The 21,818-nt window shown below is 52.8% G+C and overlaps 1 protein-coding gene across 6 annotated transcripts in view; it reads right to left on the bottom strand.

Annotated features, from left to right (window-relative positions):
- Positions 1–21,818, bottom strand: part of SLC43A2 (solute carrier family 43 member 2) — a 39,043-nt gene extending 17,225 nt beyond the window's left edge. Inside the window, exons 1-5 of one of the 6 annotated variants that reach the window (XM_035027581.1) lie at positions 21,721–21,818; positions 20,659–20,869; positions 11,580–11,793; positions 10,156–10,211; positions 8,982–9,058 (exon numbers count right to left, since the gene is read on the bottom strand). In XM_035027581.1, coding sequence (XP_034883472.1) covers positions 8,982–9,058; positions 10,156–10,211; positions 11,580–11,793; positions 20,659–20,818 — 507 coding nt within the window. In that variant the 5' untranslated portion in view covers positions 20,819–20,869; positions 21,721–21,818. Of the gene's footprint in view, positions 1–8,981; positions 9,059–10,155; positions 10,212–11,579; positions 11,794–12,511; positions 12,635–18,795; positions 18,948–20,658; positions 21,415–21,720 lie in introns of those variants that run through there. The other 5 variants (XM_035027583.1, XM_035027585.1, XM_035027582.1 and 2 more) reach the window with 5 other exon arrangements.

The following is a 21,818-nucleotide window of genomic DNA, read 5'->3' as shown; positions in this document are numbered from 1 at the left end:
GCCTTCAGCTCAGGTCATGATCCCAGGGTTCTGGGATCGAGTCCCACATCGGGCTCCCTGCTCAGCGGGAAGCCTGCTTCTCCCTCTCCCACTCCCCCTGCTTGTGTTCCTGCTCTCGCTATGTCTCTCTCTGTCAAAAAATAAATAAATAAATAAAATCTTAAAAAAAAAAAAGAAAAAATTTACATTAATTACTAATGACTTTGAACATTTTCTACAATTTTTAAAATCAGTCATTTATAGACGCCCTAAATAGGCAACACTTCTCCCTCTGCCTGCCACTCCCCCTGCTTGTGTGCTCTCTCTCTCTCTGATAAATAAATAAAATTGTAAAAAAAAATCAGTCATTTATATTCCTCATTTGTCCTTTTTTCCTATGAGGATGTTAATCTTTTCATATTGATTTTATATAGGCTCTTTATATATTAAAGAGTCACAGTTTGTCCATGTACTGCAGGTATGTTTTCCTAGTTTGTCCTTTAACTTCTTCTTAGTTCATGGTGGGGTTTTTTTGACCAATACAAGTATTTAAATAGGTAGTCAAAGTGTGTGTCAGCTTTTCGGGTCTACCTCTCATTTATGTCAGATGAAATCCCTCTGAAAAGAATGTCAAGGGTGACCTTGACCAATGAAACCCAAAGTATAAACATCCCACCAATAGTCAATGTGTGGTCACAAAAGAATAGCAAGCACAGAAGAGAGGATTTCCCTGAGGACATTAATTATTTTTTAAATGTTAATACTAATTGTGTTTTATCCTTTAAGCTGCTTCCTTCCCTTCCTCCAAAAGCTGCGATGCCTGCCAGGAGATTTCCCTCATTTGCTGTGCCCAGGAGCAGCTTGATTAGAGAATTTTCCTTATTATTAAATAATAATATATAATAACATAGCATAATTATATTAGTATAACATATAATAATAATAGCAACTATTTTTAATGCCTACTATAGGTATTATCTTAAAAGCCCTCAAAACAACCTTATGAGGTAGGTGTAACTTTTTACCCTCACTTATTGGGTATAAAACTCTAGGATTAAAAACATCAAGGGACTCCCCCCAACTGGTCAGGGTCAAATTTGGGATTCAAAGTGGGTCAAGTTTCTGTGCATTGCCACTGGGATACTCTGCCTCTTGGAAACCTGAGTTTGGTTCCCAAGGCAATTACCCTCACCTCTCACATTCTATTTGTTCCTTATTAAGCATTCAGTCTGCTCTCCCACTAGAGGTTTTCTACATCCCTTCTGATTTTCTTCCTCAGACCTCTCTGTCGCCTTCTCATCCCTTGACCTCCCTATGGTCCAGGGCCACACCTTCAAGTGGACTTTCTCCTATTTCATCCTCACGTCTGTCTCCTCCTCCCTCCCACCCTCACCCTCCTTCTGCCTCCAAACGGCCTCATCTGCACAGAGTGGTTACTCTGGAGCCCTGGTGATGGGAGGGATGGCTGAGCACTGAGCAGAGTGCCCTAGTGTGTGCCTCGTGGGCTGGGTGGAGGGCGAGAGCCAGCTTCGTTGCCAAGGAGGAAGCTGGAGCCAGCGCTACAATGACAGATGACGGGGAAAACACTCAGCATGGGCGGTTTCCTGACTCTGGACTCACAACTGCTCTCACAGGTGGGGAACACAGGCCCCCTCCCCAGGCTCCGGGGGCTTCCCCTAGCCTCTTCTGCTGCCTCTGCATGGGCCAGCGCTGGAACAGGCTTGCAGGGCAGAACCCGGCCTCCAAGCCGGCCTTGCTCGCTCGGGGATACAGTGGTGACTCATTCTCAGCCCCTTGGCGGCCCTGTAAACAGGCCCTGGCTGTGTGACCTCCCCAGAGGGGAAAACAGCAGCTGCAGGCAGCACCCGCCTCCCCCCTCGCCACCCCGGAGTCCTGGCCACGGAACAGGGCTCCTGGACAAGGGACCCAGAGGCCTGGGCTCCAGGATGGGGACGACAGGCTGGCCTCCTTGGAGGACCCTCTCTAAGATGCCTCTCTACTCACGGGCCCCCAAGACGGGCCTTGGCTGGCAGGCAGGGACAGAAGGGCCACTGTGTCGCCCCTCACACTGACTTTGCAAATCCCCGGTCTCCCAAGCCCACCAGCTGGGGGCCCACCCTGGGCCTCAGGGAAAGCCCACAAGGCCCCTTCCAGAGGTGAGCCTTGTCCAAAGGTGGCCGGTGTACACACCCAGAGCTCTGTACAACCTGTGTAGGCTGGGATCCAGGTACCGGTCTGGACAAGCAGACTCAGCAAAGCTCGGCTATTTCCTAACCCCAAACAACCGGCAGCTCCAAGCACACATTGCCAGGAAAAGGTCCTGTGGTCACCTTTCCGCTTCACTGCTGGAGGGGTGGGGAGGAGGGACTCCACTCCCGTACCTCATTTGCCTCCCCAGCCAGGGCCAGCCCGCTCATGCCTCCACTACACTTTCTGTTCACCCCTGGACACGTCACATGGTGAAGCAAACTCACAAGGCAGAACTTCCGATGGGCAAATTCTTCCCAGGTCAGTGGCGATCAGCTGGCTATTTTGGGTTCTTAAGGCACAGGAGAGAAACAAAAAGACAGAACTGGCTCCAGGCATTGGAATCGTGCTCACCTGGCACCTAGGCTCCCAGAGGGCTGGTTGGGGTGCTGTGGGGATTTTCTCCTGGTTGTAGAAATGGGTCAGCCGAGCAGAAATGCAAAATTCCCACCCCCCAACCAGGGGGCATGCACTTCCTTGCTGTACCCCGATTCTTTTCCTTCACCTCTTGTCAGTATTTGAAGAAGGCTATTTATTTTGTTTTCATCAAACAGTTGGGACTCCCATGGGATCATTTCCTCCTCAGATTTAAAGTCAGACTTCAGTGAGTCAAATAGGAAAAGTCCACAGAGAAATTTTTCATTGAGGACCCTGCCAACATTTTGTAACCACTTCTCCGGGAGGTTTCCAGCCCAGAACCCCCTGTCCCGCCCACACGGCGGGGGGGCGGGGGTGCAGAGTAATGAAGTGGAAAAGATCCGTCCACAGTGTTGGCTGCCATCTACTCCCATTTCTAAGCAACCCCAGGCCCCGGATCGCAGGGTGGCGGGCCCAAAGACGCCGCCTCAGCCGCCGGCCGGTATTTACACTCCAGCCAATGAAGCGACTTAAAGGGTTGTACAAACGTTAGACATTGGGCAAACAGACCAGAGTGCTGTCCAGATGTCAGCGGGGAAGCTGAGGCTCTGCACCTCAGGGAGTGCTCTGTTCCCATGGAGTGACCCGTCACCCTCCTCCTCTGAGGCTGTCACATGGCCCAGCTCAGACACTCTGCGGCGGGGACCTGGGGGAAAGCCACCTGGCTGTCAGGCAACCCACCAGGCATGGGATCCAGTCTTGCCCCTCTGAGCCTCCACTCTAGGGGCAAGGGTCACCCACAAGTACAGACCTCTCAGGCTCTATTGGCCATCTCGCCCCGGTCTGTGGGGAAAAGGCATTTTGCCAACCTGAGGCCCCCTCTCCACCAGTGGGGTGACAGCTCACAGCCCCTGGTCACTTTTATTTATACCACAGCCCATGCAACACAAACCTCCTTAGATCTCAGAAAGTCGGGGGCACCTGGGTGGCTCAGTCATTTAAGCGACTACCTTCGGCTCAGGTCATGATCCCGGAGTCCTGGGATCGAATCCTGCATCAGGCTCCCTGCTCTGCGGGGAGTCTGCTTCTCCCTCTGACCCTCCCCCTTCTCATGCTCTCTCTCAAATAAATAAATAAAATCTTAAAAAAAAAAAAAAACCTCAGAAAGTCCCCAAATTAAGGTTTCCATGGCAACACATTCCCCCAGATTCCCAGGTTATCACAGAGTGATTATCCAAGGCCCCAAAGAAGTTGTAGGAGATTTGATTTAGGAGGCTCCTAAAGGCAACCCTGAAGACTCCTTTGTCCCCCAAATTAGAGCATGGGTGGGAGACACAAACAGAAAGTGCCATTGTGCTGCTAGCTCGGCGTCTTTGGGAGCCGATCCTGACAGTTCTGCTTTTTAAAGTTCTGCTCAGCAGAAGCCTCGGCCGGCCCTAAAACGTTGCCCAAGAGCTCCGGCTTCTCATTCCCCTTTTGGGGTCTATTCTGGAAAAGAGAGCCATGCGAGCCCTCATCTGAGACAGCACTGGACAGGAGAACGCCCACTGAGGTCCCTCAGGCCAGGGGCAGTGGCGGAGGGGGAAAATGACTTAGAAAGTGCTTAGGGAGTTGGCCCACGTACACAGAACGGGGGGTCAGCAGGATGGGGGTGAGGGCGTGGGTGTCAGGGAACAGTAACTGAGCCGCTTCTTGGCCCCTCTAGACCAAAGGCTGTGAGGCGTCAGATGGCACGTATGTTAGGTCTTGCCGGCCGTACGGTCTGCACAGCCACCTCACTCTGCCCCACAGCACAGAGGCAGCGGCAGTCAACAGCAGGCACAGCTGTGTTCCAGTAGAACTCTGGTTACTGGGGCGCCGGGGGGCTCAGGCGGTGAAGCGTCTGCCTCCGGCTCAGGTCAGGATCTCGGGATCCTGGGATCGAGTCCTGCGTCTGGCTCCCTGCTCGGCAGGGGGTCTGCTTCTCCCTCTGCCTTTGCCCCCCCCCCACTTGTGCTCTCTCTTTCTCAAATAAATGGATAAAATCTTTGAAAAAGACAAAAAAATACAAAAAACGAAACTTTGTTCACAATCCGCACCCTCCCGCAACTGCGGCGGCAGCAGGTGGGAGCCCTGGAAGCCGAGTGGGGTAGAAGGGCTGTGCGGGGAGCAAGGATCACCCGCGAGGACAGACCTCTCAGGCTCTATCGGCGGTGACCGCCGGGCTGAGTGCAGACACAGTCGTCCGCCGAGCGGCCTCCCAACAGCCGCGAGCCCTAGCTCACCAACGGGCCCCTTGCAACCGTGTCCCGGTACCAAAGATGGAAAATTCCACACATTCCCATACCGCCTCACTCCCCACCCGAGCCACAGCCCCCCAGCACTGCCTCCTGGCAGACAGTCTCTCCCTCGCTGTCCTGCCCAGCTGCTTCCTTGTATTCAATAAACTTCTGCGTCCTTCGTGCTGCCTGGGGTGAATTCTTCCACTGCCGGCGCCACTGGCCTCCACCCGCTCGGGTCGCCCCACACCTACCAGTGGTCTGGATTTGGCCTGGGGGCAGCAGTTTGCTAACCCCTGCTCTAGACCCAAGAAGGGAGACCTTAGGAGACAAACCACCAGCCTCCCTTAAACAGATCTCTGCTAACCCAACCCTTGAGGCTAACGATCAAATGGTTTTCTTGCCTGGTCACTGTGTATCCTGTGTACCTTTGACTCCAGTGGGACAGCGAGGAGCTAACAGGAATGCTCCTGCTGCAGTACTTTTGACCTTCACACAGACCTATTAGAGGTTGATGAAAGCAACAGACACTTGCGCAGAAAAATGCACCTGCACACACACAGTTTGCTTGCATACAATCTCAAGGGAAGTACAGCCTTCCTTAAGCTTATTCATGATCACCCAGAGGCCTAAAAACCCTAGGGTAAGATCCCTTGCTCAATCAGAAAGAGAGTTAACTTTTTTACATATATGAAAGAGCTCTTATAAAACACTTAAAAAAAAAAAAAAAAGATAAACAACCCTGGAGAAAAAACTGACAAATCGCACAAAGAAACAAGTCACAGAATACAAATGACCACAAAAAAGAGGTAGAAAGATGCTCTGTCTCACAAACAATTAAAGAAAATTTTTCTTAAAATCATGGTATACAGGGACGCCTGGGTGGCTCAGTCAGTTAAGTGTCTGCCTTCGGCTCAGGTCATGATCTCAGGGTCCTGGGATCGAGCCCCACATTGGGCTCCCTGCTCTGCGGGGAGTCTGCTTCTCCCTCTTCCTCTGCCTGCCTCTCTGCCTACTTGCACTCTCTCTCTGTCAAATAAATAAATAAAATCTTTTTTAAAAATGTTAAAAAATCATGGTATATCATTTTCACCAGATTGGGTAATATTTAAAAGACTAATAACAGGGTCTGGGGAAGGGGTGTGGAGAAAGGGCCACTCTCATCCATGCTGGTACAATAGTATCAGGATGGAACCTATGGGGAAGGCCAGCAATCCCACTTCCAGGAATTTATTTTACAGAAAGGTATATACAGGGGTGTGTTCCCTCTAGCATCATCATAAATCAGAAAGACTGGAAACCAACCCAAGTGTCCATGAGGAGGAAACTCGTTAAATAAATTATGGTACATCTATATTATAGAATAACATAAAACTGTTTCATAATGGGGTAGAGCTCTAGAGTTTAAAATAATAAGGTAGATTTCTAAGTACCGGCAGAAAAACATGTGAAAGAAGTAAGTGAAAAAGGCAAGCTGTAACAGCCTTTTTTCAAAAAAGAATAACATTGGTATGTGCAGATTTTTTTTTAATACTGAAGAGATATATTCTAAACTGATGAAGGTGTGCTTATAGAATTTTACAGTCTATACTTTATATTCCTAAAATATTGACTTCTTAAAATAAAAACATTTTTGTTTATAATCATAAAAAAAAATCCAGAAAACAAATCCTCATAGGCCTGCTAGCCTCCCCTAAATGTTCCTTGATAACAACTATAAGCTCATTTTAAAGGCTTTCTTTCTTTTCTTTTTTTTTTTTTTTAAGTAGTCTCTATACCCAACGTGAGGCTTGAACTCAACCAGGAGATCAAGAGTCACAAGCGAGCGGGGGGAGGGGCAGAGAGAGAGGAAGACAGACAGACCCTAGGCTGAGTGTGGAGCCCCGACATGGGGCTCGATCCCAGATCCCAGGACCATGAGATCATGACCTGAGCCAAAATCAAGAGTTGGACGCTCAACAGACTGAGCCACCCAGGTGCCCTCCACACCCACAGGCTTTCTTTAAGGTGGTTCATGGTGTGGTGGTTTTTACCCATTTGTCTTGTGCTTTATTACAATAAAGCATCCTTCTGCATCTCAGAGCATAAACTCCTGACATTCAAGACCCATCTCTTTTTTATCCCAAAATTCAGAACTACCACAACATAGGCACAGCATGACTAAAATAATGGGGATGATGCCAGGATTTTAATTTTCATTTTGATGAAAGCATTTTCACGCTGTCAAAGAACAAACAGAACCATGACTTTTGTTTCACAAAATTTACACAACTTAGTGGGATTTGTGTACTTTGGATAGTTCTAAAATATTTCTTACAGTTTTGACATCTGTTTTCCCCTGAGAATTTGAGAGGGAGGGGGATACAGCTGTTTAAAAAAGAAATCTAGGGGCGCCTGGGTGGCTCAGTCGTTAAGCGTCTGCCTTCGGCTCAGGTCATGATCCCAGGGTCCTGGGATCGAGCCCCGCATTGGGCTCCCTGCTCTGCGGGAAGCCTGCTTCTCCCTCTCCCACTCCCCCTGCTTGTGTTCCCTCTCTCGCTATGTCTCTCTCTGTCAAATAAATAAATAAAATCTTTAAAAAAAATAAAAATAAAAATAAATATAAAAAAGAAATCTACCTGGTTAAAAAAATAGAAGTAAAAATGCACAAAAGAGTACCAAGTCAATCTTCCTCAAATCACAGAGGACAAGGCAGCCAGAGTTCCCAGATTTGTGCGTGTCAGTCACACCCATTGTCACCCATACCTACGTGTCACCTACAGCCCAAGCATACCACATACACAGCCCCGGCTGTGCCTTTCTCCCCTAACACAGACTTCTCTGAACTCTCCATTTCCATGGGCTTCCACCAGACAGTCACCCCTTCCCACCGGGACAAAGTTAACCAGGCAAAGCATAGGAAGGGGGAAAAGAAGAGGCACTGGCCCTGGCCGCAGGCTCTTAGACTGCAGGCAGGGGGTCACGCAGACGCCAGCACCTCTTCAAGCTCCTTCCGAGAAGACCAGCAGCCCCAGAGCTCCCTCAAAGCCAAGCAAGAGCCCCTCAACAGCAGGACTCCTGACTCATTAGTGGAAGAGACCGGAGCGCCCTGCAAATGGCGATGGCAGGTACTGTGTCATAAAAACCTTCTCACAGGGAAACTGAGGCAAGCCAGACTTTCCTGTCAGACAGAAATCTCTCTGAATTAGTATTCTCACTTCTTTCCCACTGGCCAGCTCTGAAGGGCCAGCCTGCAGAGAGTTCCCTTCTTCCTCCTAGGGGAGACATTTTTGGCCTTCTTTGACTTCCTTTCTTCCAACAACCTCTCTCACCTCACAAAGAAGCACGTTCTGTGGTATTCTGCTGCTATAGATAAGGGGGCACTCAAGCATCCCAAGAAAACATCTCCCACCCCAGGGTGGCTCTCTGTATGCTGGCATTTAGAAAACCAAGAAGAGAGGCAGCCATGTACGCCCCTGAGTTTTTCATTCCATTCTGGACAAAGGCAACAGTTCGGGGTGGGGAGATTCCAAGGGAGGGTTGTTTTTAGGTTGCACTGTTAGCCAGAGCTGCCGTGGAAAATGAGAGAAAAGAGGGCGCCTGGGTGGCTCAGTTGGTTAAGCGACTGCCTTCGGCTCAGGTCATGATCCTGGAGTCCCGGGATCGAGTCCCGCATCGGGCTCCCTGCTCAGCACGGAGTCTGCTTCTCCCTCTGACCCTCCTCCCTCTCATGCTCTCTGTCTCTCATTCTCTCTGTCTCAAATAAATAAATAAAATCTTTAAAAAAAAAAAAAGAAAAGAAAAGAAAATGAGAGAAAAGAACGTGGGTGGCAACCTTTTTCTCTCGGCTCCTGTCTTCTCTGGGCACACAGCTCGTGAGCTGGCTTCCTCAGCACCTAAGGCAAGGTCAGCAGGCAAGGGCTCGGCCTGCTCTGAGAGCCATGGTTGGCTGCCTTCAGACCTACCTACAGGACCTCCCCAGCCCAGGAGGCCATGACTGGCTTTGCTGCCAGGCCACTTCATCCCCAGCAGCCCTCTCCTGCTTAGGAGGTCCAGGCATAGGTAGGCAGGTGGAAGGCAAGGAAACTGAAGCCAACAAAAGCTGCCTCAAACTCACAGAGTGATGACTGAACGAGAGATCTTTAAAAAATCAATACTTACTGTTAATGAGGTGAAAGTCATGCACATCCCACCAAAGCCATTCAGAGCCAGGGAAACGAAGATGAGCACAGAGAGAGCTGTAAGGAAACAGAGAGCTCATAATCGGGGAACCACAGCTGAGCTTCAGGGAGGCGAGGGCCTGGCCCAGCGCCTCGCAGGGAGCAAGCGGAATGGATGACAAGCCATCTGGGGTTAGTGACGGACCCCTGGGGAGCTGCAACAGCCTCTTCCTCACCAAGCCCCTCTAGCCTATTTTACAGAGCTTGGGCTCCTGCCAACGGTGTATCCCCACCCCTCTTTGTCCACTAACCCTAGCAGCACGCCAGAGGCCTAAAGAAGCTGCTTCACTGAAACCAAAAATACAGGTGCTCAAAAGTTAGTGGATGAGCCCAGCTAAGATTTTGGTGTTTGTTCTGAAAGTCCTTGAAGTAATAGCTCCACTGAACAGGCTTGGATACCAGTTGGATTCTAAGCCTTTTTTTTTTAATTTTTTTAAAGATTTTATTTATTTATTTGACACAGAGAGAGAGAGCGCGCGCACAAGCAGGGGAAGCAGCAGGCAGAGGGAGAGGGAGAAGCCGGCTCCCCGCTGAGCAGGGAGCCCGATGCGGGGCTTGATCCCAGGATCACAACCCAAGCCGAAGGCAGACGCTTAACGACTGAACCACCCAGGCGCCCCCCCACTTTTTTTTTTAAAGTAGGCTCCACGCCCAGCGTGGGGCTCGAACTCACGACCCGAGATCAAGGGTCGCATGCTCTTCCAATTGCACCAGCCAGGCGCTCCAGCTTCTAAGCCATCTTTACAGTGCTGGCCTGGGCTGCCTCAGGGGACTCAGCTCCCAACTTACGCACAGACCCCTCAGCTGGCCTGGTTCTTAGAACTCATCTCAGCTTAGCCATCAGCTTGGCCATCGGGGACCGGCCTGGCTTGGTGCTGGGATGGGACTACCATACACCCGAGGAGCTTCTCTCAGACGTCGGTCCGGAGTGACTGCTGGCTTACCAAGCCACCCATTTAACACAAGTAACTGGGTGAAGGCTAACAGGCATGCCCTCTAACTTGAGCAGTGAGCACCAGGCCTGGCACGGCTTTTTAGAGCAGGTGGGCCTGGGAGCACCTCTGGGCACTCTCTCCCCAGCCCCTAACAAAAAGGTAGAGGAAAAGCATACTCACAGTTTGGGTTACTCGCTCCATATGCAATCAGCAAGCAGGAGACAGCAAAGCAGGCACTAAAAACAAGCAGAAATAGTACATTATTTAGTATAATTGTTCTGGTTAATAGTATTCTTTGGAAGTATTTACTATCGGTCAGAGGCCTTCAGAAAATTCACATACATTCTCTCACTTAACAATTCTAAGGAGTATAATTGGCTCCATTTTATTGATGAAGAAAATAAAAAAAACAAAGAAAAAAAAGACACACATTCTCAAAAGTCTCCTAGCTAGCAGGTGTCTAAGCTAGAATTCAAGGCCCAAAGGCAGATCCGGTAAACACCACACTGCACCGTCTCCTCCCATCCTCAGACTGGAGAGGCCACGGCTCTGAAGCGAGAGGGCACGATCCTTTCCCCAGGTTCCTACGCCCTCTCTGCCGGGCGAGTGACAGAACCCCACTGGGCATGAGGGAGATGAGTGGCGGCTTTGGAATCCTCTCTGCTTAGCTCCATCCTGAGGACAAAGGCCTCTTAAGCTCCAAAGAATGGATGAGACTGATCCTCCACCCGTTCCCTTCACGGTCACGGGTCTCACCCATGGCAAACCACTGCCCTGCGGATGATCATTCCCAGGGGAACTGGTTTGGGGAGGACCGTGGCCTGAGAGGACCAGCTGCTTGGTGGACGGACTCCGAGTGTGGCAGCCTGGAGCTTTAAGACCAGGGACACGTACCTCGGGAGGAGCGCAGGATGATTCACTGCAGTGCTGGGAGTAGCAGAAGGAGCAGCACTTCCATTTTATCATTTTTAATCTTAGCCACTTTAACTGACCTTTTTTTGGTACATGCGTTATAAAGCACATAGAACATTAAGAATGGCAGATGTGTATGTGACTGATAATTCCATGCTTATAATGGAGGTACGTGTTCACAACCTTTTTTTCTGAGGGAGGTATAAGGTCAAAAAGACTGTGGAGGGCGCCTGGGTGGCTCAGTCGGTTGAGCGACTGCCTTCGGCTCAGGTCATGATCCCGGGGTCCTGGGATCGAGCCCCGCATCAGGCTCCCTGCTCCACAGGAGGCCTGCTTCTCCCTCTCCCACTCCCCCTGCTTGTGTTCCCTCTCTCGCTGTGTCTCTCTGTCAAATAAATAAATAAAATCTTAAAAAAAAAAGAAAAAAAAGACTGTGGAAACCAGTGTTCTTAACGGCAAGCAGCTGCAAGCCTGCCCAGGCGGGCCTGGGGCCCTGAGCCTGTTTTATACAGCACTGGCACACGGCAGGGGTCACAGTCCTACTAAGCGGGTGGCAGAATGGACAGGAACCCCGCTCTGGGTTCTGAGCATTTAGGGAGCTCCACAGTGCACCTGATCGCAGGAACCAGGATTCCCGACTGGGGATCTCAGCCCAGGAGTGCCACCTGCCCACCCCCAACCCCTGCACTGACCTGCCCAGTAGCCTGAGCTTCCTTGGGCCATATTTGTCCATGACGATGCCCAGAGGCAGGGTGATGGCACTGAGCAGGAAGGAGCCTACGGTGAAGGCCAAGTTTAGCATCTCATCCTGGGCCTTGCAGGTGAGCCAGCCATTCATCCAGGTTATCTCCTCGTGCTCCTGCTGCGGCTCCGCTGTGCCCCCCACTGTGCCGTTGGTGACAGTCTCTGTGTGTGAACAGGGAGGGAAACTTGATCACAGGGTGGAGGCAGGGATTCCCAAAGATCAGAGGGGCAGATGCACATTCAGACCCCACTGGAAATGGCAGGGCTGGCTCTGGCTACTGCAAGCAGGCTCGGCTGTCCACTTGGCCCCTTGGAGCGATAATGCAGAGGCTTTTATCTTTTGTGGAGGTCGCAAACCCTCTGGAGAATCCAATAAAGGAAGCTATGCTCCTCCTCCTCAGAAAACGCACGCAAAGGCTTGCCCACGGTTTCAGGGGTCTCCTGTGTCCCTTGAAGCATGCCTGAGCCCCGGGTTGGGATTCCCGTTCTAGAGCAACCTACACCGGAGAAGCGTACGCCTCAGGACCCAGCCTAGGCTCTGGGGCCACAGGCCAGCCCAAACCTTCTCAGCAGCTCTGTCCATGGAAACAGACAGCAGCCAGTCTGTCAGGGCTCGATCCTAGACCACCCGGGAGGGACAAGCTGCCGGTGTCCCTGCGGTGCCCGGGTCCTCCTCGGTCAACCAAGGGGAAGAGTGAGAGGACCTCCTGCACTACTAGGTACTGGAAACTTCTCAAGCATATAAGCCATCTGCTACCTCCCCCTGGTATTTTCACAGCATCAAGCACCCCAGACACTGTGCCACTGAACCCCTTGGAGAAGTTTTTATAAGACAGTCCCAAGTCATTAGCTTTCACTTGTTGAGGTCCACCTTTCTTACTTTCCCTGCTGGGGTCAAGTGTTGCTGTCCCCTGTGGCCACACGTGTGCTGCCTGCAATCTCGGCTCTAATCGCCCCTCCAAAGTCCACCCAGCACCGAGACAACGAAAAATAGGGAGGACGAAGTGCTGCAGCAGCCGCGGGCGGGAGGGTGGAGCCCAGGCCGGAAGGCGGCAGAGGAAGCCTCTCCTTCTCCCGGCACTGCTAGTTAGAGATGCTGACTAATCCTGCCAGAGACCAGCAGCCTCTGATTAGATGCGAGGTCACACTGGGAGAGTCAAGGAAACACCTTTCTCCCGATAACTGCCCGCCTCCCGATTGCGGCCCTCTGGCGCCAGGGCTGTAAAGCTGAGGTCTGCAAAGGCCTGCCCAGGCCTCCCAGGGCTGCCCCAAGGTCATGGAAAAGGATGCACTGAGGGTGAATCATGCTATATGCCAACCTCTAACTAACAAGCCCTGCTGGGGGCACATCGACTGAGGGTGAGGTGCCAGAACCTGGCCTCTGGGTTTCAATTTTGGTTCCTCTACTTCCTACTTGAATAACCTTGGAAAAAGGACTTAATCTCACTCTATCTCAGTTTCTTTATCTGTAAAATGGCACAATATAATAGTTGTATCTACCTCCTAGAGTCAGGTGGAAGATACATGAGGAAATCCGGACAACATTCTAGAGCTCACACGGACATAGAAAGTGCTCAATAAACAACAGCTACACATTGCTATTATTATCATCACTATTATGGGAGGCTTGGGATAGTGTAACTGGCTGGCGGCAGAGCTGGACAAAGGAACTGGGGGCAGGGTTCCACAACCCTGTGTGTGCAGCAGGACTTTGTGTCTCGTCTCCCACTGGCTGGGGGCCCATGTCCCCAGCCCCTCGCCCAGGTCCTGGTGTACAGCGGGTGTTTACTGAATGAATGAAAACGATGAAGTCATGGAATCAGATCATGATGGCCAAAAGGATGCAGAGAAAAGAAAGGAAATAGGATGTATGGAACCAAGGTGAAGACAGAGGGGATTTAAGGAGATAAAAGGCACGAGGTCAACCTCCCGAAACCACAGAAACTAAACCTAAGGAGCCACAAGCCGGGTTCTCTCCCCACCCCAATCCCTGCCACTTTGTTTCCTAAAAGAGGCCCCACTCTGCTGACAGCCAGAACACATGACCAACGGGACCATCTGAGTCCATCAGCACCCCGGTCAGAACCCCCACACACGCTGCTCATCCCCGGCGGGGTAGCTTCTGCAAAGGCGGAGCCGCCCCTCAAGCTGGCTCTGGTTTCAGGTGACGGCTGGCGGCCAGCAGCAACAGGAACTGGACGTGAAGTGGGAAGACAGGGTCTCCACACCACAACGGCCGTTTCCAGGTTGGTGTGCGGATACGAGCAAAGCAGAGCAGGTGTCAGAGTGGAAGGGTGGAAAAGGCACCTCGGGGTCCAGGATCATTGGCTTGTGAACCCTGACTGTGGCCACACAGGGTCTGGAGCCTGTGACTGCACTAAAGAACACAAAAGGACTCAGGGCTTGGGCCGTTCTGGGGTCTGCGGCTGCACGCGGGGAGCCAGAGCAGGGCAGGTAACAAACAGATGGAGCCAGGCAGCACTGTTTCTGAGTAGAGGCCCCAGGGTGTCCGCCCCTGGTTTCCCCAGAGCTGGACCCCTAAATCCAAGACTGTACTCGCCACAAGAGAGAAGATAAATCCCAAGGCAATGTACTCAAGGCAGTCCCTCTGACTTGCCATAACTGGGGATAGCGGTGGAAACATCTTGAATTGTTTAGATATAACTAGACGAGGGCACTCATGAGGAGAGGCAGGAATGGAGGGAAGAGTATCTGTCCCCCGTCTTCTTTTTTAAGATTTTATTTATTTAATTGACAGAGAGTTAGAGAGCACAAGTAGGGGGAGCGGCAGAGGAAGAAGCAGGCTCCCCCACTGAGCAAGGAGCCCGACATGGGGCTCGATCCCAGGACCCTGGGATCATGACCTGAGCCAAAGGCAGATGCTCAACCGACTTAGCCACCCAGGCGCCCTGTCCCCCATCTTTCATCCTGGAGCCACTACACATAGGAACAGGGACTTATATACACTTTGGGCCACCAGCTCTCTCTCTCTCTCTCTTTTTTGAAGATTTTATTTAGGGGAGCCTGTGTGGCTCAGTCGGTTAAGCGTCTGTCTTCGGCTGGGGTCATGATCCCAGGGTCCTGGGATCGAACCCCATGTCGGGCTCCTTGCTCGGTGGGGGAGCCTACTTCTCCCTCTCTTCCCCACTCGTGCTCTCTCTCTCTCAAATAAATAAATAAACTATTTGTTTAAAAAAACCAAAACCTTAAAGAAAAGATTTTATTTATTTGCTTGTCAGATAGAGAGGGTGAGCACAAGCAGGGGGAGCAGCAGGCAGAGGGAGAAGCAGTCTCCTCCCAGGCTAAGCAAGGAGCCCGATGTGGGACTCGATCCCAGGACCCTAGGTTCATGACCTGAGTCGAATGAAGACAGACGTTCAACCGACTGAGCCACCCAGGCATCTCCAGCTTTCTCTCTTTAAAATCCCTGCCAACTGGACTGCCTGACCCCTGCGCGCCTGCCTCTAGGCAGTGATGTCCAGCAACAGATAAGCCTGGGGTAGGGAGTCTCAGTGGCCTCTCTTGTCTGCCCATGAAGCAATGCAAGAGAGTCCCTTGCTCCTAGAGGAGACTAAATCTTTGATGAGCCCAGCTTTGTTGGCAGTAAACAGCCCACATGAATAATCACAGATCCGGCAGATGCCCAAACACAGCCACACCCAGGCTGTTCCTCCCTCTCTGCTCCCACCTGGGCCACTGTGGGCCAGGAGAGACACAAACAGATAAGCACCAAAGAAGTGTCAATCCCCAGGGTGCCCCTCTGCTCCCAGCCTAGAGCGCAGGCCTGCCCCAGCCCAGCCTGTTCTGCACCTCACCTGCACCTGTTTATCAAACAGATGCCTCTCCGTGGGTGGCCAGAGTGGCCTGGCCCAGCCCAGCTGGGAAGGTGAACCAAGAGGACAGGCAAGGAATTGGTGTGGCCAGAGTGTGCCGAATTGCTGTGAGGCTGCTGAGGGGCCGGGAAGAGAGAACAATGCCTGCACTGTTCAGGCCTCCTCGCAGAAGACTCACACACAATCTGTACAGTGAAAGTAGGGGACAAAAGGGGGTGCTATGACCCCACTCGGGCTCCCCTGGCATCCCTGGGTCAAAGAGGGGTTTCCTCCCACCCCAGAGAAACAAAGGGAATGGGGAGCTGAACAACTGGCTGCATATGCTTAACGGAGAAAGGGGCACTGGGCTGGAGGCTCCTCCAAACTCCTGAGCAGCCCCCTTTCTCTGACTGCTTACTGAGCCCCCCACCCACCCACCCAGGATGCAGGCCCCTGGACCTCCCTGACAATGGTCCCTGCCCCAGGATCTCCTGTCTCGTTCCCAAATCCTTAGTCTATCCGGCAACAGGAAGCAGTATCTAGGTCCAACAGGGGGATGTAGGTGAGAGGTCAGCCTCAGAAGCAGAGCAAACAAAAGGCAGGACACAGACAGTCAGCGGGCCATCCTGGGTAGGCCGGAGCCTAGCCCCGAGCTGTGGCCACAGACTGCCTCTGTGTGCCGGCCACTTATTCAGTGGTATTCGTTCCGTGTCACTTAGTGCTCTCTCATCCCCACCCATACTCCACACCAGCACACCAAGAGCTTTGGAACAGCCACGTCGCTTGCCCGATGTCTCATAGATAGTACATCATGGAGAAGCCGGACTTGAATCCAGGCTGCTGGGCTTCTAAGTTCCTGCTTTTAACCGTTAGGCTGTGCTGATGCTGGACTACCTGGGTTAGAGGCTTTCAGAGAGAATATGCGGAAGGAACGGAGACACACAAGGCTGTCACCGTGTCAGGGACAGCACCAGGTGGCCCTTAATGACGCCCAGTGTGAATGGGACTGCCCCCAAGATCCTCCCTGAAAGTCAACCCAAGCTGGACAGAACCTTAATGCAACACCACGAAGGCAGGTGGGGCCAGCGGATGTGGGAGAGGGAAAGTGGGTCATGAAATGGGAAGAAGAAAGGCAGGGTTGGTAGGAAAGGCTGAGGGCGCCAGCTCCTTTCTCTGACATGTTGCGAGGCTGTGGGCACCAGCCTTCAGACCTTCTTACCCCGCTGCTACAGAATGGTTTGTTTGTTTTTTTTTTTAATCCAAAATAAACCCGGGAGTGGGGGGTGGGAGTAGGGCTAGTGGAAACAGTCACATTCACAGCAATACAAGTAAAAGGGTGGGTTTTCAAAAGCTCTCAAAAGCCAGCAGCCTTTGCATGAGGAGGAGACCATTAAAAGAGGGCCTCCAGGGCGCCTGGGTGGCTCAGTCAGTTGAGCGACTGCCTTCAGCTCAGGTCATGATCCCAGGGTCCTGGGATCGAGCCCCGCATCGGGCTCCCTGCTCGGCGGGAAGCCTGCTTCTCCCTCTCCCACTCCCCCTGCTTGTCTTCCCTCTCTCACTGTGTCTCTCTGTCGAATAAACAAAATCTTAAAAAAAAGAGGGCCTCCAAGCAGCAGGGAATGTCTCCTGTCCACATCTGCAGCCTCGGCCCATGTGCGGGGGACCAGGCCTGGCTCTGCTTCCCTGCCTGACCGCAGCCCTCTGCCCCCTCGGGGCCCAGGGGACCAGCTTCCTGCAGTGTTTCGTGAGGGGTAAGGCTCGCCTGCCAGCACACGCAGAGAGACTGCAGTGGTCAAGAGCAGAGCACTCGGGGTGCCTGGGTGGCTCAGTTGGTTAAGCGACTGCCTTCGGCTCAGGTCATGATCCTGGAGTCCCGGGATCGAGTCCCGCATCGGGCTCCCTGCTCGGCGGGGAGTCTGCTTCTCCCTCTGACCCTCCTCCCTCTCATGCTCTCTGTCTCTCATTCTCTCTCTCTAAATAAATAAATAAAATCTTAAAAAAAAAAAAAAAAAAAAGAGCAGAGCACTCAGGTCAGCCTTGGTGTCCACGGATGAGCCGGATTGTGACTTCCTCAGGCAGAGGCCACGACTCCCACCCCACACATGCCCAGTGTGTGGCAAGACCTCAACAATTCCTAAGAGTCTAATAGGTGAATCTGATCGTCACCCTCCTCTGCCTCTGTCACTTCTTCCTGCCTTGAGAATAAAATCCAACTTCCCCAAGTGGCCTCCTAGGCCCTGTGGGCCCTGGCTCCCTCCCACCTCTTCTTGCCCCCTCCTCTCCCGACTCACCTCTCTTGCCCTCCACGCTTCTGCCTAAACATCAGAGAGGCCCTCCCACTCAAGTTGAACCAGATCCCCACTGCTCTCGCTGGAGTCCGGACCACCACTTGGGAAGTATATGGTCTGTGTGTTTGATGCTGGTGGACTACAGACTCCCTGAGGGCCAGGACTGCACCCCGAGCACAATACCTCAATAAATGCTTACTAGACATGTAGGTTAGATGAAGAGGAGATTAACAGCCCCCTGACCTGGCCCTGTCCAAGCAGGCCATCAGATGACAGGGAAAATGAAGAAAGAGGTCAAGAGTGGGTAGGTATGGCGGTCATCCAGAGGCCAAAAGGACACAGTTCTGGGAAAGCCCCGTACTTCCTAGGCTGGGAAGCCAGTCAGCCTCCTATCCACACCAGGGGGGGCTGGGGAGGCGGAGCCCAAATGCGGGGCGCGGGTCCTTATCAATCTCATGTGGTGGGCCAGGCAGAAAGAGCTGAGAGGCAGCAGAGAAACAGGTTCTTTCGTTCTCCCACCTCACCACACTGGAACCCAACACCGTGTCCAGGGCCAGATTCTGGCTGGAGTCCCAAGAATGAGTTCTGAGAACCTTTCAACAGGCTTAGGCAAATTTTCTTGAGAGAACAACTCAAAGCAAAGGTCCTACAAGCAACAAAAAGCTGACGAATTTGCATCTCAAGCAGCTGCAAACCAGTCAGCTTTTCACAAGTCTAATACGATAAATTCCATAAACGGCCCAACTGCTTCTCTGCCAGTCAGCCATCCACCAAGCTTGAAAATATTAGACCTGAGCAGAAACCTTGACCCTAACTCCTCCAAGCACTCCCAGTGAGGCAAGGCATGGAGGAGACTCCTGCCTCCAAAAGGCAACAGGCTACTTGGACTCCAAGAAGCAAGGAGCAGGGAGGCCAGAGAGATAAGCTATGTGGAATCAGCAGGGCTGTCCATCCAGGATGCTGGGTCAGCAGGTTTGCCAGGTAGTCAGAAAAAACAAAATCAAAGGCAGGGGCAAAGGCACGGGATAAGAAGTTGATGTTCAACCTCCACCCTGACCCTTCACCTTCACTTTGGTTTATAGGAGGGACGGGTCAAGCTTCTCACGGGCTTCAGCACCAGCTCAGCACTGTGTCGCCACAATCTCAGCAACTCCTCCCCCTTCAGACAGCGGAAGAAGCCAAGGCTGAGGCAGGAATGAAGTGACCAGCCCCAGTGCTGCCAAGACCATAAAATAAATTAAATCAGTGGACAATCTCAGGAAAAAAACCTAGAATCTGACCTTGTACAGTAGGTTCCTCCCCACCCCCCAAATCAACCACAACAGTCCCTCAGTCTGGACGAGACGCTGAAAGTTTCATCTGGGGATGATGCTGTTTCTCTCTGTTTTTAAAACCCTCGGTGCAGCCTGAATGAATCCATCAAAGAGGGAGGCAGGAAGGGTCATGATCTAAAACGGAGGAGAGAGGGAGGGAGAGGAGGAGCCAAACACTCCGAACTGCTCCTTCCAGAGTCATTAATCTGCTAACATCTCCTGGGCAAAGCAGAAAGCTTGTTCAAGGAACAAGGTCTGAGTGACTCTCCCATCTCCCAAGATTTCTTGCTGATGTGCGGAAAGGTCTGCCAAGAACCCTTAGGCTATTAGGAAATATTTCTGAGTAGCTAAAGGCTAAAGGTTATAAATGATATGCTCTCTGCCCTCTCCCAGGTGACCTCTGCATCCCCTCCGTTTCTCCTGCCCTTAACCTGTCCAGCAAAGCTTCCCTAGAGACTGAAACACTCAGAAATCTCCTGGGACTATCAGGAACGGGAAACAAGGACTCTACATGGGGTTACAGGCAGCATGAGCTGGTCCAATGCTTTCTCTTCCCCCCAGTTTAGAATGCTAAGAGGAAAAGGCATGCCAGTGGTGTGATTCAGAGGGTCAAACTTGGGCTATCTCCCTCTAAGGGGACTCACGCAGGGGCTGGCTGACAAAGGCACTGGGAAGAGACATTACAGAGTTCAACTATTAGGTAGCCACTGCTGGGGACAGCAGAGGGCAGAAGGAAACATTTCTTATCAAGGTTACCTAGGAAGGGGGTAGGAAGGTAGAGGTGGGGAGCCACTTGGGTCCCACTGTTTGGCTGAATCTACTGATCTACAGCAATTAGGATCCTCAGACGGGGTCAGGGGGTGTGTGAAGGTAGGAGTGGGGATTAGATTCCTTATAAACAAGCATCCTCAGCCTGTATTCAGCAACACCAATGGTGTGGCAAAGACAGAGGACAGAACCAGTGTTATTTCCCTAAATACCCGCCTTGCCTCCCTCCACGATGGCGTGCAGATAGAAGGCCACTGGGATGTTCTCACAGCCTGTGGGAGGAAATGTCCTTTGGAAAATCATAAAGCAGCAAAAATAGACAAGAAATTGTAGCTGACATGCCCTTAAGAGACTCCATAATGGCCTGACTAAAACACATCTAGATTCCAGATGAATCTTCAGTGGGGTGGAGGCCAAGCCACTTCCTCTCTCTTTCTGCACCCCAGCCACTGAGTCAGGAGTTCCTCTTTCTCACAGTCAGGGAGCCACATATTTAGTGTAAGACAAGTGATGTGCTACGCACTGGAAGGAGAGGAGTCCTGCAATGTTCCTTAGGCGGCGGCAAGAACACCCTGGACTTGGGGGATTCTGGCTCTACCGCAGTCAGCTGTGTGGCCTCGGGCAAGCCAGAAGATCGGTCTGCGCCTCAGTTTCTTCATCCACAAAACAGAGGCAATGACACGTACCCGGCAGAGCTGGCTGAGGATCAAATGGGGCTTCTGCTCAAGGGGAGGTGCTGCGCAGCGAGGGGGTATCGCTGGCCGGGTTTTCAGGGCTGTCTCGCCCTCTCCCAAAGCTCCCACTCCGGGAACCACCCCGAACCCGAGCCCGAGCCGCCCGTCTCACCTGGCTCAGTACACAGGTACGAGTAAAAGCCCTCCGACTTGAGCATGATGAGCAGCGAGCCCCAGCCCAGGAGGACTGCCGAGAAGAGGAGGTTTTCCACCACGGCTGTGCAGGCCATCCACCAGCGGCGCCGATGGGCAGTGGCCAGGGTGGGCGCCATGGCGCGGCGCGGAGGCCCGGCTCCGGCTTCGGCTCCGGGCTCGGCAGCCACCTGCACACAGACCTCGGCGTCAGCGCCCGGCCCTGCCCAGCCCGTGCGGCCAACCCGGGCCGCTGCCGCAGCGCGCGGCGCTTGTCACCCCTCCGCGGCCCAGGCGGTAGGTGCGCGCGGCGAAGGAAGCCCCAGCCCGGCCCGGGTCCTGGGCCCGCCTGTCCGCGGCGGGCTCGCGCGTCTGCGCTCAGCTACGGGACAGCGGCCCCGGCCCGGCAGGGAGACCTCTCCCTCGGCTGGTTCCGAGGTAACCCGAGGCATGGAGACAGGAGGGACTAAGGCAGGCTCAGGGACGTGGAATTAAACCTGGCTCTCCGCAGCTTTGACACAGCTTGGAGACTGGCAGGAGAGGCACCTTAGGTCCGGATACCTGGGCAGGGCCATACCTGGGGGCTGCCACTCCCTGGGACCCTGACAGGCGCCCTCCCGCCCGCACTCCAGACCCTTCCTCAGAGCTGGTTCCTTCAACCACAAGATCAGCGCACGGCGTCCAGAACGGCCCGCCCCCGGCCCGCTCATTGGCCTGACGGCTAGAAACTGCGGCGCCATTGGCCGCCGTCTAGGTCGCTAGGCGCTGCGGCCACGCGAACCCCGCATGGGAGAGGCGAAGCCGGTTCAAACCGGCGGCGCGAGCCACCTGCGCGACCCCCCTCCCGGGCTGTTTCCTCGGCATTTAGTCTGTTCCCATGGAAGCGGACCCCCGTCCCTCCATCTCCTAGCAGTGTCCTCTGTTCGTCATCTCTTTCCTGGCGGCTCATCGGTCACACGTCTTCTCTCTATGCCCCTATTCGTGCGCCTTCTGTCCCCCTAGCACCTTTGCCCAGGACCCAGGTCCCCAAGATCCAGCTCACCCGGCTCCTACAAGCGTGTATCGGGCCCGGCCGGCGCCTTTTCTGCCTCCTTTTATTCCAGCGCTTTTATTCCAACCCGAGATGAAAACACTGACGCA

This window comes from Mirounga leonina, unplaced genomic scaffold (assembly GCF_011800145.1).
Source record: "Mirounga leonina isolate KUSES-001 unplaced genomic scaffold, KU_Mleo_1.0 Mir_200, whole genome shotgun sequence".
Taxonomy (NCBI): Eukaryota; Metazoa; Chordata; class Mammalia; order Carnivora; family Phocidae; genus Mirounga; species Mirounga leonina.
Note: the sequence above shows the minus strand (reverse complement) of the source record. Positions and strands in the feature narration are given on the sequence as shown.